The 23,044-nt window shown below is 36.3% G+C and overlaps 2 protein-coding genes across 5 annotated transcripts in view; both read left to right on the forward strand.

Moving 5' to 3' along the window:
• The first annotated feature begins 97 nt into the window (after window positions 1-97).
• Window positions 98-7,614, forward strand: tmem41b (transmembrane protein 41B). Of its 2 annotated transcripts, XR_009271859.1 has the most exons (8): window positions 98-418; window positions 2,241-2,358; window positions 2,462-2,590; window positions 2,848-2,941; window positions 3,055-3,159; window positions 3,249-3,387; window positions 4,171-4,315; window positions 5,393-5,524. XR_009271859.1 is itself a non-coding variant. In XM_058780417.1 (7 exons), the coding sequence occupies exons 1-7, from the start codon at window positions 325-327 to the stop codon at window positions 5,560-5,562; spliced, it is 849 nt and encodes a 282-aa protein (XP_058636400.1). In that variant the 5' UTR covers window positions 108-324; the 3' UTR covers window positions 5,563-7,614. The 2 variants fall into 2 exon arrangements, 1 of the variants encoding a protein (XP_058636400.1); XM_058780417.1 differs by lacking the exon at window positions 4,171-4,315 and having other exon boundaries at window positions 108-418; window positions 5,393-7,614.
• Window positions 7,615-8,489: 875 nt separating this feature from the next.
• The window catches only part of dennd5a (DENN/MADD domain containing 5A), a 54,941-nt gene continuing 40,386 nt past the window's right edge, over window positions 8,490-23,044 (forward strand). Inside the window, exon 1 of one of the 3 annotated variants that reach the window (XM_058781730.1) lies at window positions 8,490-8,920. In XM_058781730.1, the coding sequence (XP_058637713.1) occupies window positions 8,821-8,920 (100 nt within the window). In that variant the 5' untranslated portion in view covers window positions 8,490-8,820. The remainder of the gene's footprint in view (window positions 8,921-23,044) is intronic. The other 2 variants (XM_058781728.1, XM_058781729.1) reach the window with 2 other exon arrangements.

The following is a 23,044-nucleotide window of genomic DNA, read 5'->3' on the forward strand; positions in this document are numbered from 1 at the left end:
AAAACGTTACAGGTGTAACGAGACAGATCAATGGCACTGTCATAGTTTAAGATATGTCAGAGCAAGATATTTAGTTGCGACAGCTCAAACATGCATTTTAGTCTGTGAAACCGGGGGCTAATGTCTCGATAGCTTCACTAGATGGCAGTAGCGGTCTGTCATCTGAACTGAACAGCACCGAGGAAGAAGAAAACGCAGTCACAGGTCACCGGTATCCCGAGAAGTAGGAGGAGAAAGCCGGCTGAAGCCTTGCGTTTAGCTTTATGATCTCGGTTAACATCTGAGATCTACCTTCATTATTTTCTTTAGTTGAAAGCGATCATCATGGCCAAGAAGAGAAGCGGTAACCGTGAGACCGAGAGCAGTCCGCTGATAGAGCAGGAGCCGAGGCCCTCTAAAGAAACCCCTGTCCTCAAAGGTAATTCTGACCGTATGTCCTGATATCAGTCTCATACAGGTATTCTGTAGCTTTCCACGATTACTCGGAGTCGGAATAATAGATATTTACTGAGAAATTGTTTTTGCGAAGACCAGAAAGTCTGATAGATGGAGGTTGACTCTACAGGACTAATGTAATATTGATGAATTCTTCGGCTGAACAATCAAACGTTTTGTCGAATATTAGTAGGTTCTGAAGTGTGGCTTACAATAGAAGAAATCAGCACAATCTACAGCAAACCTTCATCTGAAATGGCCCTTAATGTGACTTTATTTGGCTAGTCAAATGGACTGAAGGATTGGGCAATGCAGTGATGATATCCGTTTCCTTTGGTTCGCATTACTCATACTTTCAGAACTCAACCTTTAAACTGATCTTTTTATTCAGTGCCACATGAACAAGATCTGTTACATACATAGTCACATTATTAATAACATTGGATGCCAGAGGAAAAGGTGACAGAAATTTTAATGCTTTTGAAATATACATGTTTTTTTTTTGGTTTGTTCCAAAAAAAGGTATATGTATAATTCTGAAATTTTATTTATTTTTGTTTGTTTATTTGGATCCCCATTAGCCACTACCAAGGTAGTGGCTATTCTTCCTGGGGTCCGACAAGTAAGAAAAACAAAATTACGTTAATCCATAACAATAAAAACCAATACAATAAAACATACAAACCCAAAATTCATTCAAAACCTCAAAATCAACAATTTACTGTATACTGTGCCACTAAATATTTCTTTAACGATTTTTTAAACCTCATTTGACTTATTAAAAAACATGTAATGTCCGATGGCAAATCATTCCATATTTTTATTCATCTATACATTACAGCTTTTGAAACGGGAAGTACACTTGGAACTCTAGACACCGAAATATTTTTATAAAACAAAGCAGAGAAACAATTGTCCTGTCCTTCACAAGTAGCCCACCTAGACTTTTGTGCATTGTAACTCCTCATCTGAATCAACAGATACGTTTTCAATTGATTTTGCTGGTAGATGCAATGTTGCGTCTGTGTACATAACTGTCCTTGCATGCTTTAAAACCAAAGATCATTGGTAAAAATAGAAAATAACAGTGGTCCTAAACAACTTCCTTGAGGCACACCACATTGCAACTCTTTCACTTCTGAATAACTTCCATTATGACATTTTAAATATATAAAATGTAAAATAAACATGGCTATAAAATGTAAAAACTACTTGTGTATGTTATTTACTATATATATATATATATATATATATATATATATATATATATATATGTATGTGTGTATAAAATATTGTTGTTCTTTACATTTAAAAATTCTTATTTTAATTCTTAAAATAAAAAAATACAAATTCCAATCATACACTACAGTTTTCTGTTAATATTTTTAAAATTATTTAAATGTATTAATTTGTTAATTTATTTTAAATTAATTTTATTAATGTTTAACTAAATGCCCTAAATAAAGACCACAATGTCAATGACTTGTGCTTAAGCCTGTAAACCTCTTGGCACAGTAAAGAGCCACTCAGAGTGGCTTTCCTGACTTTAAATGTAAACATCTAGTTATTTTTGTAAATCAGTTTGGTGTCAATAATGGGACAGAATTTCTTACTGCTCCTTTAAGATGATGCCACGCTGTTATATGTGATTTTTGCCTTTGTAGTTCTCCAGCTCACCACATACGAGAGCTCTCACAGGCCCGAATCCCCCTGAGGATTGTGAACAACTGATGCAAATGTATGCAACATGTTGCACAGGTGATATTTGAGGTTATTCATGATGTGTTTTTGAATGATTCTCTCAGGAGCCCAGTCACCAGGAGGAGCCTCTGCACGCATGTCAATCCTCCTCCTCATCACTATCTTTGCCTGTTCTGCTTGTGTCATGTATCTGGTGTTCAGAAATTTCCCAGAACTGAGCGAGTAAGTCTACCTCCCCCTCTGAGTGTAGTTTTGTGTACTTAACATAAAGGGTGTTTTACGATGACTCAACAAATGTTTGATGTTTTATTGTCATGTCTTGCAGAGACGAGAGAGAAACAATCAAAATTCCCAAAGACATGGATGATGCCAAGGCATTGGGCACAGTACTGTCCAAATACAAGGACACATATTACACTCAAGTACTTTTAGCGTACTTTGCTACATATATCTTGTATCCTTTGTGCCATGATTAATCTTGATTTTTTTTCAAGGGACTGATTATCAACATTATTGACCGAGTTAGACACTACATTGAATTTAATGCAGATGAAAACTAGTTGTTTAGTTTTTACAGTTTAAATTAGACCCCCGCTGGCAGAAAAATTGCTTGGAATATCTGTTATTCTTGTTTGTATCAGATACATCATAAATTTGGACCAGCAGTTATTTTTCACTATTGAGGTAAAGCCTTAACTAAGCCCTTCTCAGCCTTCAGACGTTCGCCATCCCAGGCTCCATATTTCTCAGTATACTGTCTGGTTATCTCTACCCTTTTCCATTAGCTCTCTTCCTGGTCTGTCTGGTAAGTTCCTTGTTTGTAGGCAAATTCATTTAAAATTAGTCTGTCTGCCAAACTTTGTCTTCTAGTATGACTTTTTGTTGTGTAAATACGGTGTTGTGTTTTATGGTTTACAGTGTTCAGGCCTTGGAGCATCTTTTTGCTATATGCTGTCTTATTTAGTCGGGAGGCCGATGGTCTACAAGTACCTCACAGAGAGAGCTCAGAAATGGTCACAACAGGTGAGATTTTCATACAAATAACTTTCATTTTTTTTTATGTAAATTGACTGGCCATAATGTTGAGCCGATGTTGTTTAATGTCATTGCAGGTGGACAAGCACAGAGAGCACCTCATTAATTACATCATTTTTTTGAGAATAACTCCTTTCCTTCCAAACTGGTTCATCAACATCACCTCACCCGTCATTAATGTGCCTCTGGGTGTCTTCTTCCTGGGCACCTTTCTTGGTAAGATTAATCTTCAAACAAGATCACTTTTACAAAGAACAATTTACAGTAACACAAGTTTGTTGGTGATACATTAAACATGCATGGCATAGGTTGTCAAAAGCAATTTTCACATTTAAAATGGCATTTTATGGGACAAAGATTAGTATATGCCATCAGTTGTTGGCCAATTTTGTTGGAGGAGAAAGAATGCAGAGTTAGCTTGCAAACTAAATTGACCCTGTGTATTTTCTAAAGTCAAGACCATTGAAATATGCCCTTGAGATTCAACTAATGAGATTTTAGGAAGGGTTCCTCCACAATCTGCTCCATTCTTCTCCTAAATAAACTTGGAAATAAATCACTTTATAGAAGTAAAATTGCTTTTGAATGCCAGGTTAGGTTAATTGTCAGTCTGCTAAAAGTACATTTTGTCGACTTGTAGGAGTACGCTTTCATATAGATGCTCTCAGAACTGAAAGTTGTGGACTAAAAAGCCACAAAACTCCAATATGATTCCATAGAGTTTTTAATATCAGATTTTCATCACTTAGAGATCACACCTGTAATCATAGGCAGAGCGTGTGTAAGGCTTAGCTTCCCCTGGCTATGGGGACTTGGCCCCTAAAAAATGCCCCTGCTCAAACAATTTAAATCTATTACGTCTGTTGTTAACAAAGTGAAAATGAATAGACAGTGTTGATTGTGGTATTAAATTAAGCTCATGTTGCACCGTATTTCATTTTAGGCGTTTTTACAGTGTTGCGCATTATAACCAATCACACACGATTCTGTTGAGCTTAGGAATGCAATGGCCAATCAGAGGCGTTCAGATGAGCCATCGCTGAAACTCATCAGTGTTGTTGAGTGCGCATGCGTTCTCTGACTGAATTCCGGACTCTTGCGAGTTCTCTGATCATAAACGGCAAAGCGCAGATGTACGTACAATGTAAGTAAGAGATTCATTTCACAGTGTATACAGCTGCGATAGTTTTTTTTTTTTTTGAGAGAGAGTGCTTAAACTCGCGATAGATCAAAGTTAGCGATAATGTCACTTTCTATATACAATTTATTCGCCATGGAAAGGAAAGTTATATATTTATCAATTTCTAATGTTTTTATTAAATTGTAATCACTTTAAATACAAATTCAGTCCCATTAAATATATTTTATTAGCTTACATGACACCCATGTCTGGTTCTTGCTTAAAAAGACGGGTTTATGATGTTTAATACATTTGGCTGTACCCTGGAGTTGGTTCACCCTCTGCCTATGCCTGTGATCCTCTGCAGTAAAATCAGACCAAAGCCAATAAATGCATGTACTACAGAAATTCATGTACTTAGATATTCATTCTTTAGTATTTTTTAGTTTGAGGGGACTTTATGGTACTAGATAAAATTCACAACACAGTCAACACAGTGTTTAAATTAAAAAATATAGCATAAAAATATCAAATAAAACCCAACATATGTAAGTCAGATTAATGTAAGTCACACTAAGTGCAAATAGAAATAATTCTGCCTTGTTGGCAGAAGCACTAACTACATCACCCAACAACAACTCCAGTGCTACGCCATGGTAAAGCTCTTGCCATAGTCATTTTCGATGTGACTGATGAATCCGAATCCGCCTTTTGCTAAACTTTCTTTTTCGCCCGTTATTATTGCATACTGTTTATAATGTACTACAATACTGAGGTGCAGACAAGAAGAAAAATCAATGATTTTGACCTATACAGTGTATTTTTGGCTATTGCTACAAATATACCCCAGCGACTTAAGACTGGTTTTGTGGTCCAGGGTCACAAATTTAAATAATATACCATGATCTTTTTTTTAAACCCATTAGCCTTTTCTTGTCACCAAGTTTCATACCACTCTGATGAAGTATTAAAAACTGAAAACATACTTTTTTCAGGCTAAAATGATTAAAGGCCACTAGAGGGTTAATTGAGATTGTGCACACTTTGTTATTTGATCACTTGACGGCTCATCTAATAGCTGTTATTTGATCTCTACTATAGGAGTGGCCCCTCCATCGTTTGTGGCGATAAACGCAGGGACGACGTTGTACAAGCTGACCACAGCTGGCGAGGCTGTGTCCTGGAACTCTCTTCTCGTGTTGGGGGTTTTAGCTGTTGTCTCCATCCTGCCCGTCTGCTTTCAGAAGAAAATCCAGCAGAAACTTGAGTAGAGATCACCACCCCTGCTTGATTCAACTCAGGAATGATACTGGTCCTCTAAACTTCTCCTTGCTTTCTTCTCTTCTTTTGTGCATGTACGACAGCCTCGTTTCATCATATGATGGGCAGCCATTGGCTGTCAGGACCGGCCTTCCATTGTTTCGACAGTACTTTCATGGGATGAAAAATTCTATCATCACCGATTCCCTCTAGCGTTAAGCAATATTTTCCACATCAATGTCTTCAGTGGATTTTCAATATTTTCCACAAAACAGCAATGATTAATGTGAGATACACTGGAAGAGACATATTTTCACTCCCTCTGAAGTTGCTGAGCTAAAATGGAAAGTGCCAACTGCAACCTTTTTCGTTCTTACGGCTAGTTTAATATTCAAACGCATTTGAGAATGAGGTATTACATGCTTCAGAAACCTTTTAAGGGTGAGCTTTGTGGGTTTTATGCTTTTCTTTCTTGTTTCTCATGCCGGATGAGACTGCAGTAGGGATCTGAATGGACGATCTCTTAACAGTGCCCTGTGTACTGCTGCTAACTGTAGATGATAGTGCTTAGCTCTTGTTATAGACCTAATTTTTCCCCGAAAACTGATAAATATGGATGCTGCCACATTAGTATTACAGATCAAGACTGTAGATTGCATATAATATATTACAGGTTACTTGAAGTAAAAGAAATGGAACTAATACACTGACATCACACGTACTGAACTATTAACACCAGTTTTAGCATTTCAAACTGTTTTTCTTCCTTTACATTTGGATGCAACTGATTGAAATAGTCAAAATGCCAAATTATTGATTTGAGGTTTTTTTTGTTCAAACGAAGTAGTACATAATTTAAATTAAGTTGTATAATATTGTCTTTCTTTTATAATATTCATTTTAGCCACGTGACAGAGGGAAGTATTACATTTTGGAAATATAAGAGATTGGTAACTGTTACAGTTGGTTTTCTGGACCTAGTCAAGCCAAGCCACTGTAAATTATTTTTTAAATTAAATATGTCTATTTAAAGGAATAATTCACTCAGAAATTTGCTGAAAATGTAAACAAGATGTAGAGTTTGTTTCTTCATCAGAACAGATTTGGAGAAATTTAGCATTACTGCTCTTGCTCAGCGATGGATCCTCTGCAGTGAATGGGTGCCGTCAGAATGAGAGTCCAAACAGCTGATAAAAACATCACAATAATCCACAGTTGATCAAAACAACTCCAGTCCATCAATTAATGTCTTGTGAAGTGAAAAGCTGTGTGTTTGTAAGAAACAAGTCCACCATTGGACTGTAATCGTGTGGATTATCGTGATGTTTATTATCTCAGTCTGACGGCACCCATTCACTGCAGAGGATCCATTGGTGAGCAGGTGATGCTAAATTTCTCCAAATCTGTTCTGGTGAAGAAACAAACTCATCTGTTATACCTTGGATGGCCTGAGGGTAAGTAATTTTCATTTTTGGGTCAATTATAAATTTAATTGATGAAACTTTATTCAGTTAAAATTGCCTTTCATTAAAATAAATCAGTCTTAAAAAATGTCTTACATTTTGTATAAAACCTGCAATACTGTTTCCTGTTTTTCCTGAAAAACAGTCTTTAAACCTTCAATATACTCGTTTCCTGACTGGAAAGGAAACTGAATCAACAATATGTGCAAAGAGGATTGATAAGCCATTTGCACTGAAATTTCTCTTAAGTGGAATGGTGTGATGAGGCACGGTTCTTATTCCAGATATCATTACACTGTTACCTCATTTGAGTTGTTCTCTCATGTTGCATTAATTTATATCTGCAGTTTTTATTTGAATGTCAAACCTAATGTTTAGTTTTTGTCATCTGTAAATGTCTAAATGTTCCCAGCAGCTCTTGACGTAACATAGATGGCATTATGCGGTTGTTGTGCAACAGTTTCAAGCCTCTGTAAACTGTTTAACTGTCTCTTTGACCCATTTATAATTTACTAAGTTGTACTCATCCTGATTTTTCTCTAGCATATTTTTACAGAACTCTATCAATAAATTAAGGTTACTGATTACAGTATTACAAGATTCAATTGACAATGTATTGTCATGTCCTGTATTTTTAAAAATCTATTCATTTGTCTGCCCATCTTCTTGGAACATAATATATTTATGATGACATGATTAAATACATGAGTAACATTTGCCTCTTTTGAATTTGCCTCTTGTTCATTTGAACTGAATTAGTGCGTGTACGCACTTCATTTTATAACATTATCTTGAAATGAAGGCTGCTTTAAAAGAAACGACCCAGAAAAGAAAAAAAATACAGCATATCACATTTTGAGCCATTTGGGGTGGTTTATTGATTTACAGTATATTCATTATTTATAACAGTATATTAATTATTTTATTAGAGACATTTTTGTGAAATGTTTTGGTTAAATATGGCATTCATAATTTAAAAATAATATTTATACGGCATTCATATTTGTTGATATCTTACCACTTCAGTGGGTAATAAATATAAACATTTTGAAAAGAGTAAAACGGTTGAAAAGTAAGAGCACAAATGAGTGTCGGAAGAAATTATTGGCTGAATAAATATTAAATATATCAAAAGCAAAACAACTTCAAAATCGCATTTTAATTCATTTGGCATTCATATATGCAATATGAGAAAAATAATTGAAAAAGTGACAAATAATTGCTGTCCCCAATCATACCAAACTTTATTTATTTATTTTTTTTAATTTTAGGGTTTTGAAAAAGATAGATAGATAGATTCGCCTTTATGTTATTATATATATATATATATATATATATATATATATATTATATTCGATTTCCAAACGCACCACCAGAGGGCAACATCAAACAACATACACTGTCTTGCTGCTACAATTCATTACCATACATTCTTAACACTGCATACTAATGCAATTATTTAAAGTTAATTCTCGGTTGACGACTTGACTTTCCTCGCTGTTAAAGAAGCGATTATGTATTCGCGGCGGAAGTGTGATGCGGCGGCTTTGGTTCGGTGTCCTCGCGCTTGATGATGTTCAGCGGCGCATAACGTCATCCCCGAGCAGAGCGGTGCGCATGCGCAGGAGCGAGCGCCGAGAACCGAGAGCAGCTGTAACGTTACCGGAGGAGGCCACAATGCGACTGGCGCTCGGGGCTCCTGCCTTGGTCCGCATCCGCAATGGCTGCGCAGAGTGATCCGGAGAGCTCGTACTATGCGCTCCTCTAGACCCTCAAACAGAAGAGCACCAGCGGAGCCGTCTCAAAATGAGCACCGGATTCAGCTCGAGCTCCTGCCGCTTCGCGGATTATTTCGTGGTCTGCGGTCTGGACACCGAGAGCGGCTTAGAACCAGACGAGCTGTCCGGTAAGAACCGAGCCAAAACGAGACTGTTTAGGACTCGACAGATTTATGTGCTTTTATTGTATATTGGCTTATACTTCTTAGTTATGTGATTATCAATGTGAATTATCAATCTTTTATGCTACAATAAATAGTGAGCACTGTAATAATAACACCAAATACGCTAAAATGGCTTTACAGTATGGTGGACGTGCGTAATATTCAACACATGAGTGCTGAGATGTATATTATTATATTATATTATATTCATAGACGCTGGACGTGCAAACAAAAATTTGTGCGAGTGTTATATAGCCTATAGTAGACCTTACAAGACCCTTTGATTTGTCTTAAAGGAAATTGTTTTATTGAGAAATGCGTATTCTAATTTATTAAACTCCGCAGAAGATCAAGCATCTGCCATTTCATAACACCCCCTTCATTTATATTATTTATACAAGCATAAAACATAACCCAAAGCAGGGAGAATGACATTATTTACTTATGTAAGACAAAAGATTGAGGATCAGTAGCTGTGAAAGTCATATAATTAATTTATATTTGTGTTGACTTAGCGTGCACAGTAGGTTTTGTTCCTTCATAAACAGTTCGTTTCCAGCGTTCATCAAAACAAGGTTTTATTATTATGTAATCTGCTCAGACTATTCCAACCTGACAATTTATCTCTAGCTTCCAGTCAAGTAACAAAATAATTGTCTAAATATCCTACATGTATGTATATATATGTACCATGTTTTAGTGTTTAAAGTGGATCATTTACACTATCTTCTCATCTAAAAGGCTCTTTCAAGCAGCACGTGAAGAGTTGTTGGGCGAGAGTGCAGATTTCCTGTGGTTTCGGGCTTCCTCAACTTGCATTTTCTGTTTTGGTAGATTTCCACTGTTGTAATCAGACCCTCAGTTTCTTCTCAAATGTTCATGGATTTTTGTGAAGGGTGTTTCGTTTCACAAGGGTTCTGTTGCATCAGAGTCAGTGGGTGATAGTTGTGCTGCTCCGTGAACTGCACCGGTTTTAAATATAAAAGGTGAAACACTATGGATCAGTCACTGAATTTCACTCTTTATGGATGCAGAGCTCAACAAGGGTAGTTTCTGTTAGCCATAATTGGGCCAGTGGTTTGGATGGATTTGTTCTTGGCCCCTCAAAAAAAAAAAAAAAAAATCAACATTTTTATTGTATTATTTATTTATTTTTATTTTTTTAAAGCACGTGTCAAAAGAAATATGTCTTAAATAATTAGCATAATTTTTAGTGGTCGACCGATATCAGTCAAATATCGGCATCAATATCGCTAGCTTTGCTTAACGCTGCAAATCGGAAATCAATTCTTCTTCGCTGCTCAGAATGCAAACACAGGAAGTTGTGCTGTGTTGCCACAAGCAACCACTATTTAGAGCAGAGAAGAAGAAATACAAACGTGCTAGCCTAGCACATTGCCAGTAGATTACTCGCATATGCGACTAAATCTTCACCCTGGGCGACTAAATAATGTATAATATTAGCCACTGGCTAATAAATAATCCGATTTTACTCGCCAGTGTGTGAGTTGGAGGCTATGTATAGACGGTTTCAACGGCAACAACATAAACAAACGTTACTGCGCTTGCGCGCTTTTGTGGCCCTAACTTAACTTCCGGTAGACATCCAAATACAATCAGTAACAACAGTCCCTCTAGAGTAGATAATGTTTTGATAACAAGCAAAATATGTTTGCTGCGTAAATCAGACAGACTGAGATGCAGCGATTAACTACTTGGACGGACTTATTAAAAATGCAAATTCATTCTCTGCCAGCAGGAGGCGCTTTAAAGCGGGAGAACTAGAGGTTTTCCAGGAAACGGCTGTGGGCTGTACATTACACAAAGCAGCGCTGAGCTTACAAACGCTGCTTTATCAGGCATATAACTTGCTAGATGAAATGAAAATGACAGTTGTCCTTCAGAAATACAGTGATATAAAAACACCAGCGCCTCGTTTTGATTTTTAAACGTGCATTACGTGCTCATGTTTATTTAACGAAGCCATTTGGAAAATCGGTCGGTTTTGATATCGTGGCGGGTCGCCACAAATAAATAAATGTATGTAAACACATCCCACAGCACAACAATCTGAGCCCAACTTCATTACTCATCACTTTAACTTTAACTGTGTTTGTAGTCGGCGCCACTAACAAGACCGATAAACAAACACAGACCGGAAGTCAACATAGGTCCAGGCGCGTGCGCCCGATGAAACGGTCTATGAGTCTTACATGTAGCGCGTCAATTCTGCATGGTATGTAAACGATGTTCTTTGCTGTATTTTCCTGTTAAAATAACGGAGTTCCTTTTTAATTCTTCAGCTTTTAAGAACAGCCGGGTTCTCCAGTAGTAGGCGGAGCTAACTTAAACATAAACAACAATCTCATTGGCTGGCGCTCACCTTTTATCGTCCCTATTTTGATTTCAGCAAATCAGTTCGAGCGAAAGCAGACAACCTGATTAATATTCATGAACCCAGCAGCTCGTTAATTCTTACTGCTTTTTATATTGTTCTTAGTAGAATTCATAGTATGATTATTATCTTATCAGTATTACTGATAGTTCCCCCCCCCCATTTTTTACAGAAACACTGAATGACCAAAAAAGCACCACCACCAGTCTTAAGTTCAGTTATGCTAAAGTTATATCATTTAATAATACTTGATTATCGTAATATATTTATAATGCTTGACTGACTGATGTTAAGAGTGTACTTTTAGATATTTAAAAAGATGGGCCATTTTCCAAACATTATACATTTATATCTATCTGTCTATTTATCTATCTGTCTCACAGTATATGGTGAAGCACACCATAAAGTAATTGTATCAATTCATACAGGGCTAGTAGTACACACAGCTGTATAACCAGATACACACCCAGGTATCGGATCAGTACTCGGTATCGGCTGATACCCTGAGCCTAGGTATCGGAATCGGTATCGGGAAGTGAAAAAAGGGTATCGGAACATCTCTACAAATTATTTAAATTTCTTAAATATTAAGTAAATTTTAAAAAATATATATATATCGGCTATCGGCCCCCTGCTTTCCAAGATATCGGCATAGGCTGTCAAAAAACCCATATCGGTCGACCACTAATAATAATAACATAATTAGTTACAATGTGTAGATATTAAAATGTACATAAATACAGTTTTATTTTTTTTGAATATGATAAATTGTTATAAACAGTAGAGTTCTAACCTGTTTCACAGACTGTCGCAAATCATTCTTATGGCACATAATTTGGTGACATTTAAATCCACAGAATTCACAAGAATAGTGTTCAGTGCTCAACAGAAGGTCTAAAACACTTGTACATGATCAAAATGTACAAGATAACAAGTAAGACAATGGTCTCACACTGGCCCCTGGCCATTTAGGTTTCAGCGTTCTTGTGTATTTTGTTAGAGAGCATGATTATACTGTTAGATGTTTGTCATGTGACTTTGAGTCTTGGAGCAGCTTGCAGTCATACATATCTGTTGAGGGTCGAATGCATTGATGAGCAATAAATGATGCATTTAGAGATGGCTGTAGTAAAACTGACCCTGTAGTGAAAGTGACTGGTGTCCAAAATGTCGTACCCTCTGGGGAAGAGCCCGATCAATTGAGCGTGACCCACACGTACCCTAAAGACAAAGAGAGGTCACTGAAATTCTCTGGGGAGAACAAAAGCCATCAATTCCTAAAGCAGTATCTAGTCACAGTGTTGTAACAAGATTTTACTGACTTGATGCTGTTTTTAAAAAAAGGAGATTTCGAATTTTAAAATGTAATTTGAAAAGTTTTAACATGTCACTGTTTGAAGCACGTGATTGGGTAACATTCTTTGAGTCTGTGTTGGCCTAGTTAGCTGGGGGACTGAAAGTGCTAACATGCTGTTTTTTAGAGGAAACGAGTCGGTCAGTGTTTTTCTTTGTCATGCGTTTGCAGTGTTATTGTCTTTTTAATGAATTCTCACTCAGTAGTTTTTGATCAATGTTGTCAGTTTGCTGGGTTTTTTTTGGGTTAAAACCTTTACAAAAAGAGTACCATGTTACATTGATGCTATCAAATAGTAATAAGATTATACTTTTGGCATTTATTTTGTGACAATTTCTATATGTTGCAAATAGAGATGTTCCGATACCCTTTTTCCCTTCCCGATACCGATTCCGATACCTAGGCTCAGGGTATCGGCCGATACCGAGTACTGATCCGATACCCGGGTGTGTATCTGGTTATACAGTTGTATGTACTACTAGCCCTGTATGAATTGATACAATTATTTTAGGGTGTGCTTCACCATATATATATAGATAGATAGATAGATAGATAGATAGATAGATAGATAGTCTGGCGAGTAATTTTAACTGAATTTAAGTTAAAGGTGGTGGTGCTTTTTGGTCATTCAGTGTTTCTGTAAAAATGGGGAAAACTGTCAATAATACTGATAAAATAATAATCATACTATGAATTCTACTAAGAACAATATAAAAGCACTAAGGATTAACGAGCTGCTGGATTCATGAATATTAATCACGTTGTCTGCATTGGCTCGAACGGATTTGCTGAAATCAAAACAGGGACGATAATAGGTGAACGCCAGCCAATGAGATTGTCGTTTGCGCATTAGCTCCGCCTACTCCCGGAGAACCCGGCAGTTAAGCTGAAGAATTCCAAAGGAACTCCGTTATTTTGACAGAAAAATACAACAAAGAATAACGTTTACATACCATGCAGAATTGACGCGCTACATGTAAGACTCCCTTGCTCCCTCTCTCTCTCTCTCTCTCTCTCTGCGTGTGAGGAAAAAAGCAAAGCGACGGCGAGTCGTGCGCTTCACACTAGAGCTTACGGTACGTCAAATACAGCTGCGCTGCGCATTCATTCAGATGAACTAAATAATATAAAGCTTGACGGAGAGAGAAACTCTGAAGCGCTCAGAGTGTTCAGCGGTGACAATATATCTGTGCTATACTTATACATAGCCTACCGGTAAAATCTGATCATTTATTAGCCAGTGGCTAATATTAGACATCATTTAGTCGCCCAGGGTGAAGATTTAGTCGCGTATGCGAGTGATTTAACTTACTGGCAATGTGCTATGCGTTTGTATTTCTTCTTCTCTGCTCTAAATAGTGGTTGCTTGTGTGGCAACACAGCACAACTTCCTGTCTTTGCATTCTGAGCAGCGAAGAATTGATTTCGATTTGCAGCGTTAAGCAAAGCTAGCGCATAACTATAGGTCTTGTTTAAAAATGGTATCGGATCGGTACATGGGTTCAAGTACTCGCCGATACCGATGCCAGAATTTTTGTGGTATCGGTGGAATTTCCGATACTAGTATCGAATCGAACAACCCTAGTTGCAAATAAATATAAATATATATATATATATATATATATATATATATATATATATATATATATATATATATATATATATATATATATATATATATATATATATATAAATGGAAAAATATTTAATTACATTTATTTATTTATTTATTTTTACAAATAAAACACTTTAAAATAATTTTTAAAGCAGAAGTGTATACACACACACACTAGGGTTGGGTACTGTTCACAATTGAACCAGTACCTGAAATACGGTACCTTTTTTCGGTACTTTACTCTCTGTGTAAGTCTATAATAAGTCCAAAACTCTCAATTTCAACATTTTGAACAATAGGGCCCTACAAATTATTATTATTTTTTTTCTTCCAGAAATTCTTGTTTTATTTATTTTTTTGATAATCAAAAGAAGGCATGAAACTTTTTTTTTTTTATCAAATGAAAATGAAACCCTTTTATTTTTTGGCAATCAAACAGAGGTTTACTGTTAAAATTAATACATGGTAGAAAATCGTGTGAATATTCCTTTAAAAAAAGTTTTAATAATAATTTAATTTTTTTCTATAATTAAGTCGATAATGTGTTTGTAATAATTATTTGTATCATTTAATTGTTTTATTTAAATTTGTCAGTAAATGGAATATATAAAGACGTTCATTATACTGTACAAAAGTAATACAAGAGTAATATATTTATGTTACATGTTAAACCACACTTTTTTTTTGACAGGTTGCCGTGAAGTTTCTGTGTGTATACAGTATGATATGATGCTAGTTTTCTCAAATGAAACGGTAAAAGTCTTTTTGCATTTTAATATTCACATACACTAGTTCATATTGCGATTCGAATTAAGGCCCCGTTTACAGTCCGCTTCTCCGTCTACACTACACAACCGAAAACGCATGCCACGTGACCATTCATACAGATACAACCATAGATTTGTATCCACCTTTTTCTTGCCGTAAAAATGGGCGTGGCCATTTGTAAATTCTATGGGTCTGGCTTCCGGTCTCATTCCGCATCCAGCTATTTTTAGCTGTACACAACAGTTCGTTTTGCTGCTTGATATTGAAAATTTGTGTGTCTTACGATATTATTTGAATGTATTATCTTAATTATGAACACACTGGTTTGTAGTGCAAACAGTTTTACCGTTTACTGCACGTTGTTATTCTTCTCGTTATTTATCTATAGCGGCTAATGAACCGGAAGTCTCTCCCATAGGCTTACTTCCGCATTGAAGAAAAAGGTGGATAGGTAGATCCCTGTTATTTAGATGGCGGAGGTGTCTGCGTGCTTGGAGCGGTCGAATGGGGAATCTACCCATACATATCTGTGGGTACAACAACGAGCATGATGTTATTGTTTACACGGTCGTCAAGGATACGCAGAGAGAATGTGGGCAGCCATGCCATTGTTTTCAAAAGTCTCCGTTTTGGTCCGTTTACACTGAAACGCTTCAAACTAAAACAGGGTTTTTAATGTGAATCGATACTCTGTAGTACCGACGCAATTCGGTCGGTACCCTTAAAAGTACCACGTTCGTTACCCAACCCTAACACACACACACACACACACACACACACACACACACACACACACACACACACACACACACACAGACACAGACACAGACACAGACACAGACACAGACACAGACACAGACACAGACACACACAGACACAGACACAGACAGCTGCCTAAAAATATATATACATACACACACTTTGGTCCACTTCAAATGTTGACTACTATATATAAAACTAATACACACCACTACATACACACTCTGATATCCTGCTTGTACAAAAAATACAATTAAAATTGTTTTTTTTGTCATGATACAGTGAGAGCAGAAGGAGGGTCAGTTTTTCAACATGACTTTTACTTATTGATCATTTGTTGACTTGTTTACTTGTTGATCACTCGATCATTTACTTGTTACAGACCTGTATGCCTTTCTCTCTACTGCAAAACACCAAAGAAGATATTTTGAAGAATGTTGGTAACCAAGCTGTTTTGACATTCATTGTATGGATGAAAAACAAAACAAACAAAACAGAGACATTTCTCCAAATTTCATCTTTTATGTTCAAAAAAGGAAAGAAGTTAATAGTTTTAGAAGGACATGAGGGCCTGTAAATTATGACAGAATTCAATGTTTTTAGGTGAACTATGCCTTTAATGTGCTGTGTATTATTGAACTGTTATTTTAGCTGTAGAACATCTTTTTACATGAGTTGTAGCTGTTGAATGGATTGTGATAGACATTTGAGAAAAGTGCTTCACATGGCCATGTGAGTGTCCCGTGATCCTTTACCGATACTCTCTTCCCACTGGCGATGAGAATACTGTGCATTGCTGAAGTGTTAGCATATCTCTTGGCAAAGAGACTGAAAATAAGAGGCATTGTCATTCCTTGCATTTCTCTGTTGGGCCAGACGGTTGGGCTTGATTTAGCTGTAATGAAAAACATCCATTAGACCGTTAAAAGTGGGTCACTATTGAACTCGAGCACATTTAAGAGCACCTCAATTTTCCAGTGATAAGTTGCCCTCCTTAAATTTGAGGTTGAATGAGGACAAAACAGAATAAATATTTGTCCTAGGTGGGAAGAAAAAAACGTACTAATGTATATCTTTTACTAAAGTTATCACATAAACATCCAGTCAGTAAAGATGTGTAAATACATAAAATTGGCTTCATTTTGAGTGGACATCAATGAAAGTAATGAAAATTTATAATTTAGAGAGTCAGATGATGAGTTGTCAGACTAATTTAAGACACATTCAAACGGATAATTTGTGAGTTAATGAGTCGTTTGGCTTATAAGAGTCATTTGTTTGTGAATCACTAGTAACACTTTTTTTGCAGCCTGAGGACAACATAATAGAAAGTTAAGTTATCTTGTCTTTTTTTTTTTTTTTTTTGCAGTACGCTTTTTTTTTTTTTTTTATCTCATCATGTTCAATTCTCACAGCAACCTCACAGATCGGGGAAAATCTTTATTTTGCCTTTGCACTTGAGATTCAGAAGAGTACTGTAGAGATTTGGATAAAAAATTTCTTGTAGATTTTTGAAAAATAACTATCTACTGAGACTGTTTTAAGGGACACATCCGATCCTGTTCTGCAAGCAGCCCTTTCTGTGAGGTTTTATGTCTGTGGCCTTAAGTAACTCTTGATTGTATGTTCCTCCCACTTCCTGTCCCTAGTTTTAGCAGGTTACCATCACCAGATATTCACAAACAGCAAGAACGACAAGGAGAATACAGTTTGCAAAGATTTGTTTGCTCTGCACATTAAATGGCAGTGTGAAGTGTGTTTAGACAAACACATATTTTTCATATTTTTGAGATGTCATGATGCCGTTTAGACCAATGAAGTTAGTGGGTGTCTCTCTGTTAGTGCTAACTGATACTTGCAGTAGTACTGCTTTGAAGAGACTTCATACTTTTACTCAACTGTTTTTTTCTTTGTTTGTTCCCTTATTCCCTTGTTCCCAAAGTACACATTAGCATACTTTTAAAAAGAGTGCAAATGCATAAATAATGTACTTTACATTCAGATAGCACTTAAGTATATTCTTTTAATGTTTTCAGAAACTTATTTGCAATTTAAAGGATAATGTATTAGTTAAAATTTATATTAAATGCAATTAGTTGAACTTGAGAGTGCTTTTTTGACCCAGTTAAAGGGATAATGCACCCAAAAAAGATGACAGAATTTTCATGTTTTGAAGAACTGATAATATTTAACAGTTTTTTTTAACATATCTCTTTGACTTCAAGTGTTTTTTTATTTCTTTTTCACAGGGGTTTGTGGGTCAGTTTTGTTTTTTGGAACTGAAAGTTTAAATGATTCTGGTTAAATGAGGTTCACTTGTGGTTCTTCCTTTCCTTGGAACTCCCAGAGTTACTCAGCAGTAAACGCTGGTGTTTTTTTTTTTTTTTGTGGTGATCTTCTGAATCAGTCAGTGTTTTTTACTTTGTTAGCTGGTAGTATTAAATAGATGTGCACACTCCTCAGGGGTAAACTTTTGTCATGTTTTAGGAAGTGTCCCTCTTGTATTTGTGTTGGGACCCTTGTAATCAAAGCAACTCTGGGTTTATTAGTAAGTAACAGGGTGGTTTTTATTGTACATCTTCAGTTTTGATTTAATGGATGAACAGCTTTGGTCTGTTCACAATCACAAAGCAGATAAGATCATTGCATCTCATGTTCCCTTTCATGCTTAATTACTTTTTGCATCTTTACAGCTTAACCTAGTCTCTTAGACATGGATGATTGTCAATGTTGAATGCCTTGTGGGAACTTATGCTGGAGCTGATATGTTTTTCATTCATTATTATTATTTATTTTTTTTTTGAGGAGGAGGAGCTTCAGTAGGAGTTATGATAGTGGGAATATTTCTGCATTTAATCCCTAAATACTTTAGTTTTGACGTGACATACTTATACGCTTAGTGTATGCATACAGCTTCACAGCAAAGTATCATGGATTGTAAAACTAAACATTTTCAAAATACTGTGGCAACATTTATGCAAAATTATACTATGTTGTTGTTGTTTTTGTTGTGCATATCACATAGTTTGGAAATAAAATGTCCGTTTAGTGGCACAAAAAGGCTCTAGCATGTTTGAAAACAATGTATCACATACTCTAAACCCTAGCATAGACCTAACCAGTAGTGTTAACAAAAGGAAACATTACATAACACGTTAGCTGAATCAATCATGCCGCTGTAGCTTGCTTCTACAAATCTTTGAGCTCTTTTATCATGAGTCTTGTTTGACTGATTTGGTACCCATTTGCTCTTCTTTGCAAGTGCAATGCTGTACCACACTGTAAAAAAAAAATCCGTAAAATTTATGGTAAAAAAACGGCAGCTGTGATTTTTACGGTAGAATTTTAAAATAAATTTTTTTCAATGAAAAACATCATATTCAAACAAAATGTGAATGCAACGCAGGGAATTCTGGGAATGTCCATTTACGTTTTTTCCCTGTAAATTTTACCGTTAACCATTTAACAGGTTTTTACTGTAGCATTTTCACAGTCATTTTTTACAGTGCAGGTGCGCTACCGAGCAAGTTTACATCAGAAAAGCCATACATATAGCTGGTTATGTGATGCAAATATGAAAATGTATTAGTTTACAAATGCACAATGGTAAAAGTGTTTTGAGATCTTAACATAATAATGTGCAAGGAACCTCACATTATTATTAATCTATAGTCTGCCCATGCAGTTTTAATTTGTGTAAAAATAAATAGTTTTTGGTGTTTTTCAGTAACCAGTGTTCATTTCAGCTGGAAATTCATTGGATTTTTATTTATTTTTTTTACCAAAATTTTAGCATATGTTGGTTTATTTTGTAGTATTGCTTTTTGTAATTTGCTACTCAACACGGCATCTTGTACGTAGATGTCAGGCCACCACAAAAACATAATCAAGTTTCTTGTAGACACTTTCACCACTTTGAAATGTCATAGAAATCCCTTTAGCAACTACTCAAACAAGAAAGTTATTAAAACTGACTTTCATTTTAACCAAGAGGAAACCAAGGGTTCATCAAAACACATATATTCATAGTGTGCTAACACTGTGTGTGTGAAGAAGGCATTCAATGTTTGCACATTCTCAGAGTCAGACTGTATTGTAAAAAAAAAAAAGCACATCTTCTGTAATGTTGCTGATCAAATGAATGCTGGTAATTGGGGCTGTAGACTAACATACATTGCTTGTCTTCCCAACATAACCTTAGATTACCAGCGATACTCATATTATTTATTTTTTTAATTGGCTTTCTCATCCTCTGTCCTGTTGCTTTTGGATAAAACAGCAGTAGTTCCAGAATGCTGCAAAGTTGGTGACAAAACCCTCTTTTATTCCCAATGACAGGGCACAGGGTGAGGGCTTCATTAGCATATGCATGAGAGGCCCTGCTGGCATTGCGTTTTGATTGGCTGGCTCACAGCCTGGGTGCACCGTCAGGCCCTCAGTACACTGAGGACAGGCAGCTGGGCTCGACACACACTCGCACACATACAGAGTTAAACACTGTCCCCCAGGAGTTCCCATGCACCCCCGTCTCTTGAGCTCTTTCTCAATGACATCACTATGAAAGAGCACTCCTTTGAGCTCCTTGGACTCTGATTAGTCATTAATCTAGCGTGCATGATAAAGACGTTTTTAAGAGTGGCTTTACTGGATAATTTTTAAGCTTCCCTCTTCATTGAGAACACAATAACTAAACATCCATGTAAAGTCCAATTCCTGATTGAAAATCCACTTTCTGTAATATCTTGTAAACGGTCTGAACTCTATCTAGCACGCACAATTTAAAGATGTGTGACCGCTTAATTAAAGCCAATTTAAAGCAGTCCAGCCCTAGCCATTTCATAGTACACCATGTAATTACAGAGATTAGCTACAATTGTCTTTAACCATGTATGCAGTCTGTTTGTTCCTGTGTAAAAATGAGCTCATGTCTTTCTTCCTGTTGGAGCAGAGGAACACAGCATTCTTAGCCTGCTGGTTTTAACCACGCTGTGTTGCTGAAGGGTTGCACTGCAGTAAAGGAAGCGCTGTTCACCAGTGATTCTCCACTGTGCCAATGGTCTTGATTTATTCTCCAATAATAAAATACCCCTACTAAACCTGTACACCGAGTCCTAGGGTGCTTTTAGGAACGGTTAAAGGCATAGTTTACCTGAAAATGAAAATTCTGTCATTTACTTATCTCATTCCAAACAGTGCCTTGCACACCTAAATCATTCATATACTGTATGTACTTCGAATAAAAGTCCAATATAATCCTGCAAAATCCTCGCACTACTCAGACTTGCAATATTACAAAGTGTTATTAGCTTGGCAACATTTTGTTCAATTAGCCACCCTCAGGCTCTTCTGTGGAATGCAACATAAGACATTTTTAAAGGTACAGGTTTGGAAAGATGTAAGTGTCAGTAGATTATGACACAGTTTTCATTTTTGGGTGAACTATACCTTGAAACAGTCGTGAATTCCAAAAAACTGAAGTTGCCTGAAAAGAAAAGCAACGATAGCATACTGTTCAATGTAAATCTCTGTAATCTTGTCCAAATGGTACGTTTGAGGTGGAGCGTCTTGGCTAAAATATTATGTCATGATATGACTAATTTTGTTTCACAATAACAATATACATAAAATATAGTTATTTTTCTGGAAATAAGGTTGTTACCAAAACTAATACTAATTGATGTGCCATTTCTTTTTAGTCAATCAGACTCACGATTTCAGACAGACAGAGCTGGAGCTTTTTTGACTTGTGCTAGTAAGCAACCACTCAGACCACCATGGTAAAAACTAATCAGAACACCTAAGCAAAAACTTAACAACATGGTATAAACCAACTAGAATGCCTTAGCAACTGTGACACAAAGGCTGCATTCACATTACATGGTTCACAATTAGTGACCCAATTCCATTTTTTCCTCTCATGTTATACATGCATGTAGCACATGTAGCACATGCATTTGCTTCTGGCGTGTAAACGGACAGGTTGGATATTCCCCTGTCAATGCGAGTCGTATGTAATTGAAAAAGCGATGGTGCCGTATGGCGTCAACTCAGGTGGATGCTTTTCTGGGCAGTGTTGCCAAGACTGCTCTTTTCGTTCAAAATTGGGATACTGACCTGGCAACCCTGTTTGTTCGGTCAGTATGCCTACCTTGGGTTGTTTTACCAAGTGTACAATGTGAATGCAGATATTAAACATGGGCCACTTTTAAATGATGTAATCTGATCATCACAAAAAACAAGATCTAGTCAACAAATCGGAATTGGGCATCAAGACATACAGTGTAAATGCAGCCAAAGTGACACTGTAATTGTTCTATAATTTCTAATATAAGATGATGCAACTTTAAGTAACTGAATGTTTCCATTTGTTGAAATAAAAAATAAGCCAAAATTTCAGTGAGTAAAATAGGAGAATTGGTTGCAATTTACCCTAAACTTACATACAATAATGGTAACGAATGAGTATATTTTGAGCACAGTGAGCAGAAAGCAATGAAACATCAAGGGAAATATAGACAAGAGCCAGCTTGGGTTTGGTTTGGACTTGGTGAACTTTTAAAATATGCGGGGGTTAATTTTCACAGGAAAACGTCATCTGCCATCTGTTACTCCTCTTCTCTGAAATCCATTTGCTCTTTTTGTGCCCCTGTCTTTGCTCACACGTAGATGTAGGCTACCCACTATCTCTTTCTGTCTGGGCTCCACATTCATTTGACGGCATCTTGCTGCAAGGATCAACATTGTGTCATCACATCAAATTATCCAATTATTCAATAGCAGAGGCGTTCATGCCTCACTTCACAAATGATCATCTAATGCATAACCAATCTGTCATTTCTCATTCTTAAATACCCAGGTTTGTGTATTTCTTTTCAATATTTTCCTGCAGCTGTGTGGATTAAAGCTAAAGTCATGCTATTGGGAGCTGTTGGTACTTCAGAGCCCGTCACTGCTGGTTTAGAAATATTAACTCTGTAAACCCTGTCATATGAAATAAGAGAAAAATTATTGGTATTTTATTTATTAATGGAACAGTTTATTTATCCTTTACACAACATTTTAAATGTGTTTTTTTCAATACCATATTTGATAAATTTTTTTACAGTATAGAAACATGTTCCAAAATTTTACTAAAAGGCCTTTTACTTGCTAAAAAAGCATAAAGTATCAGTCAGACAACATAAGCCATAATAGATT

Source organism: Onychostoma macrolepis, chromosome 07 (assembly GCF_012432095.1).
Source record: "Onychostoma macrolepis isolate SWU-2019 chromosome 07, ASM1243209v1, whole genome shotgun sequence".
Taxonomy (NCBI): domain Eukaryota; kingdom Metazoa; phylum Chordata; class Actinopteri; order Cypriniformes; family Cyprinidae; genus Onychostoma; species Onychostoma macrolepis.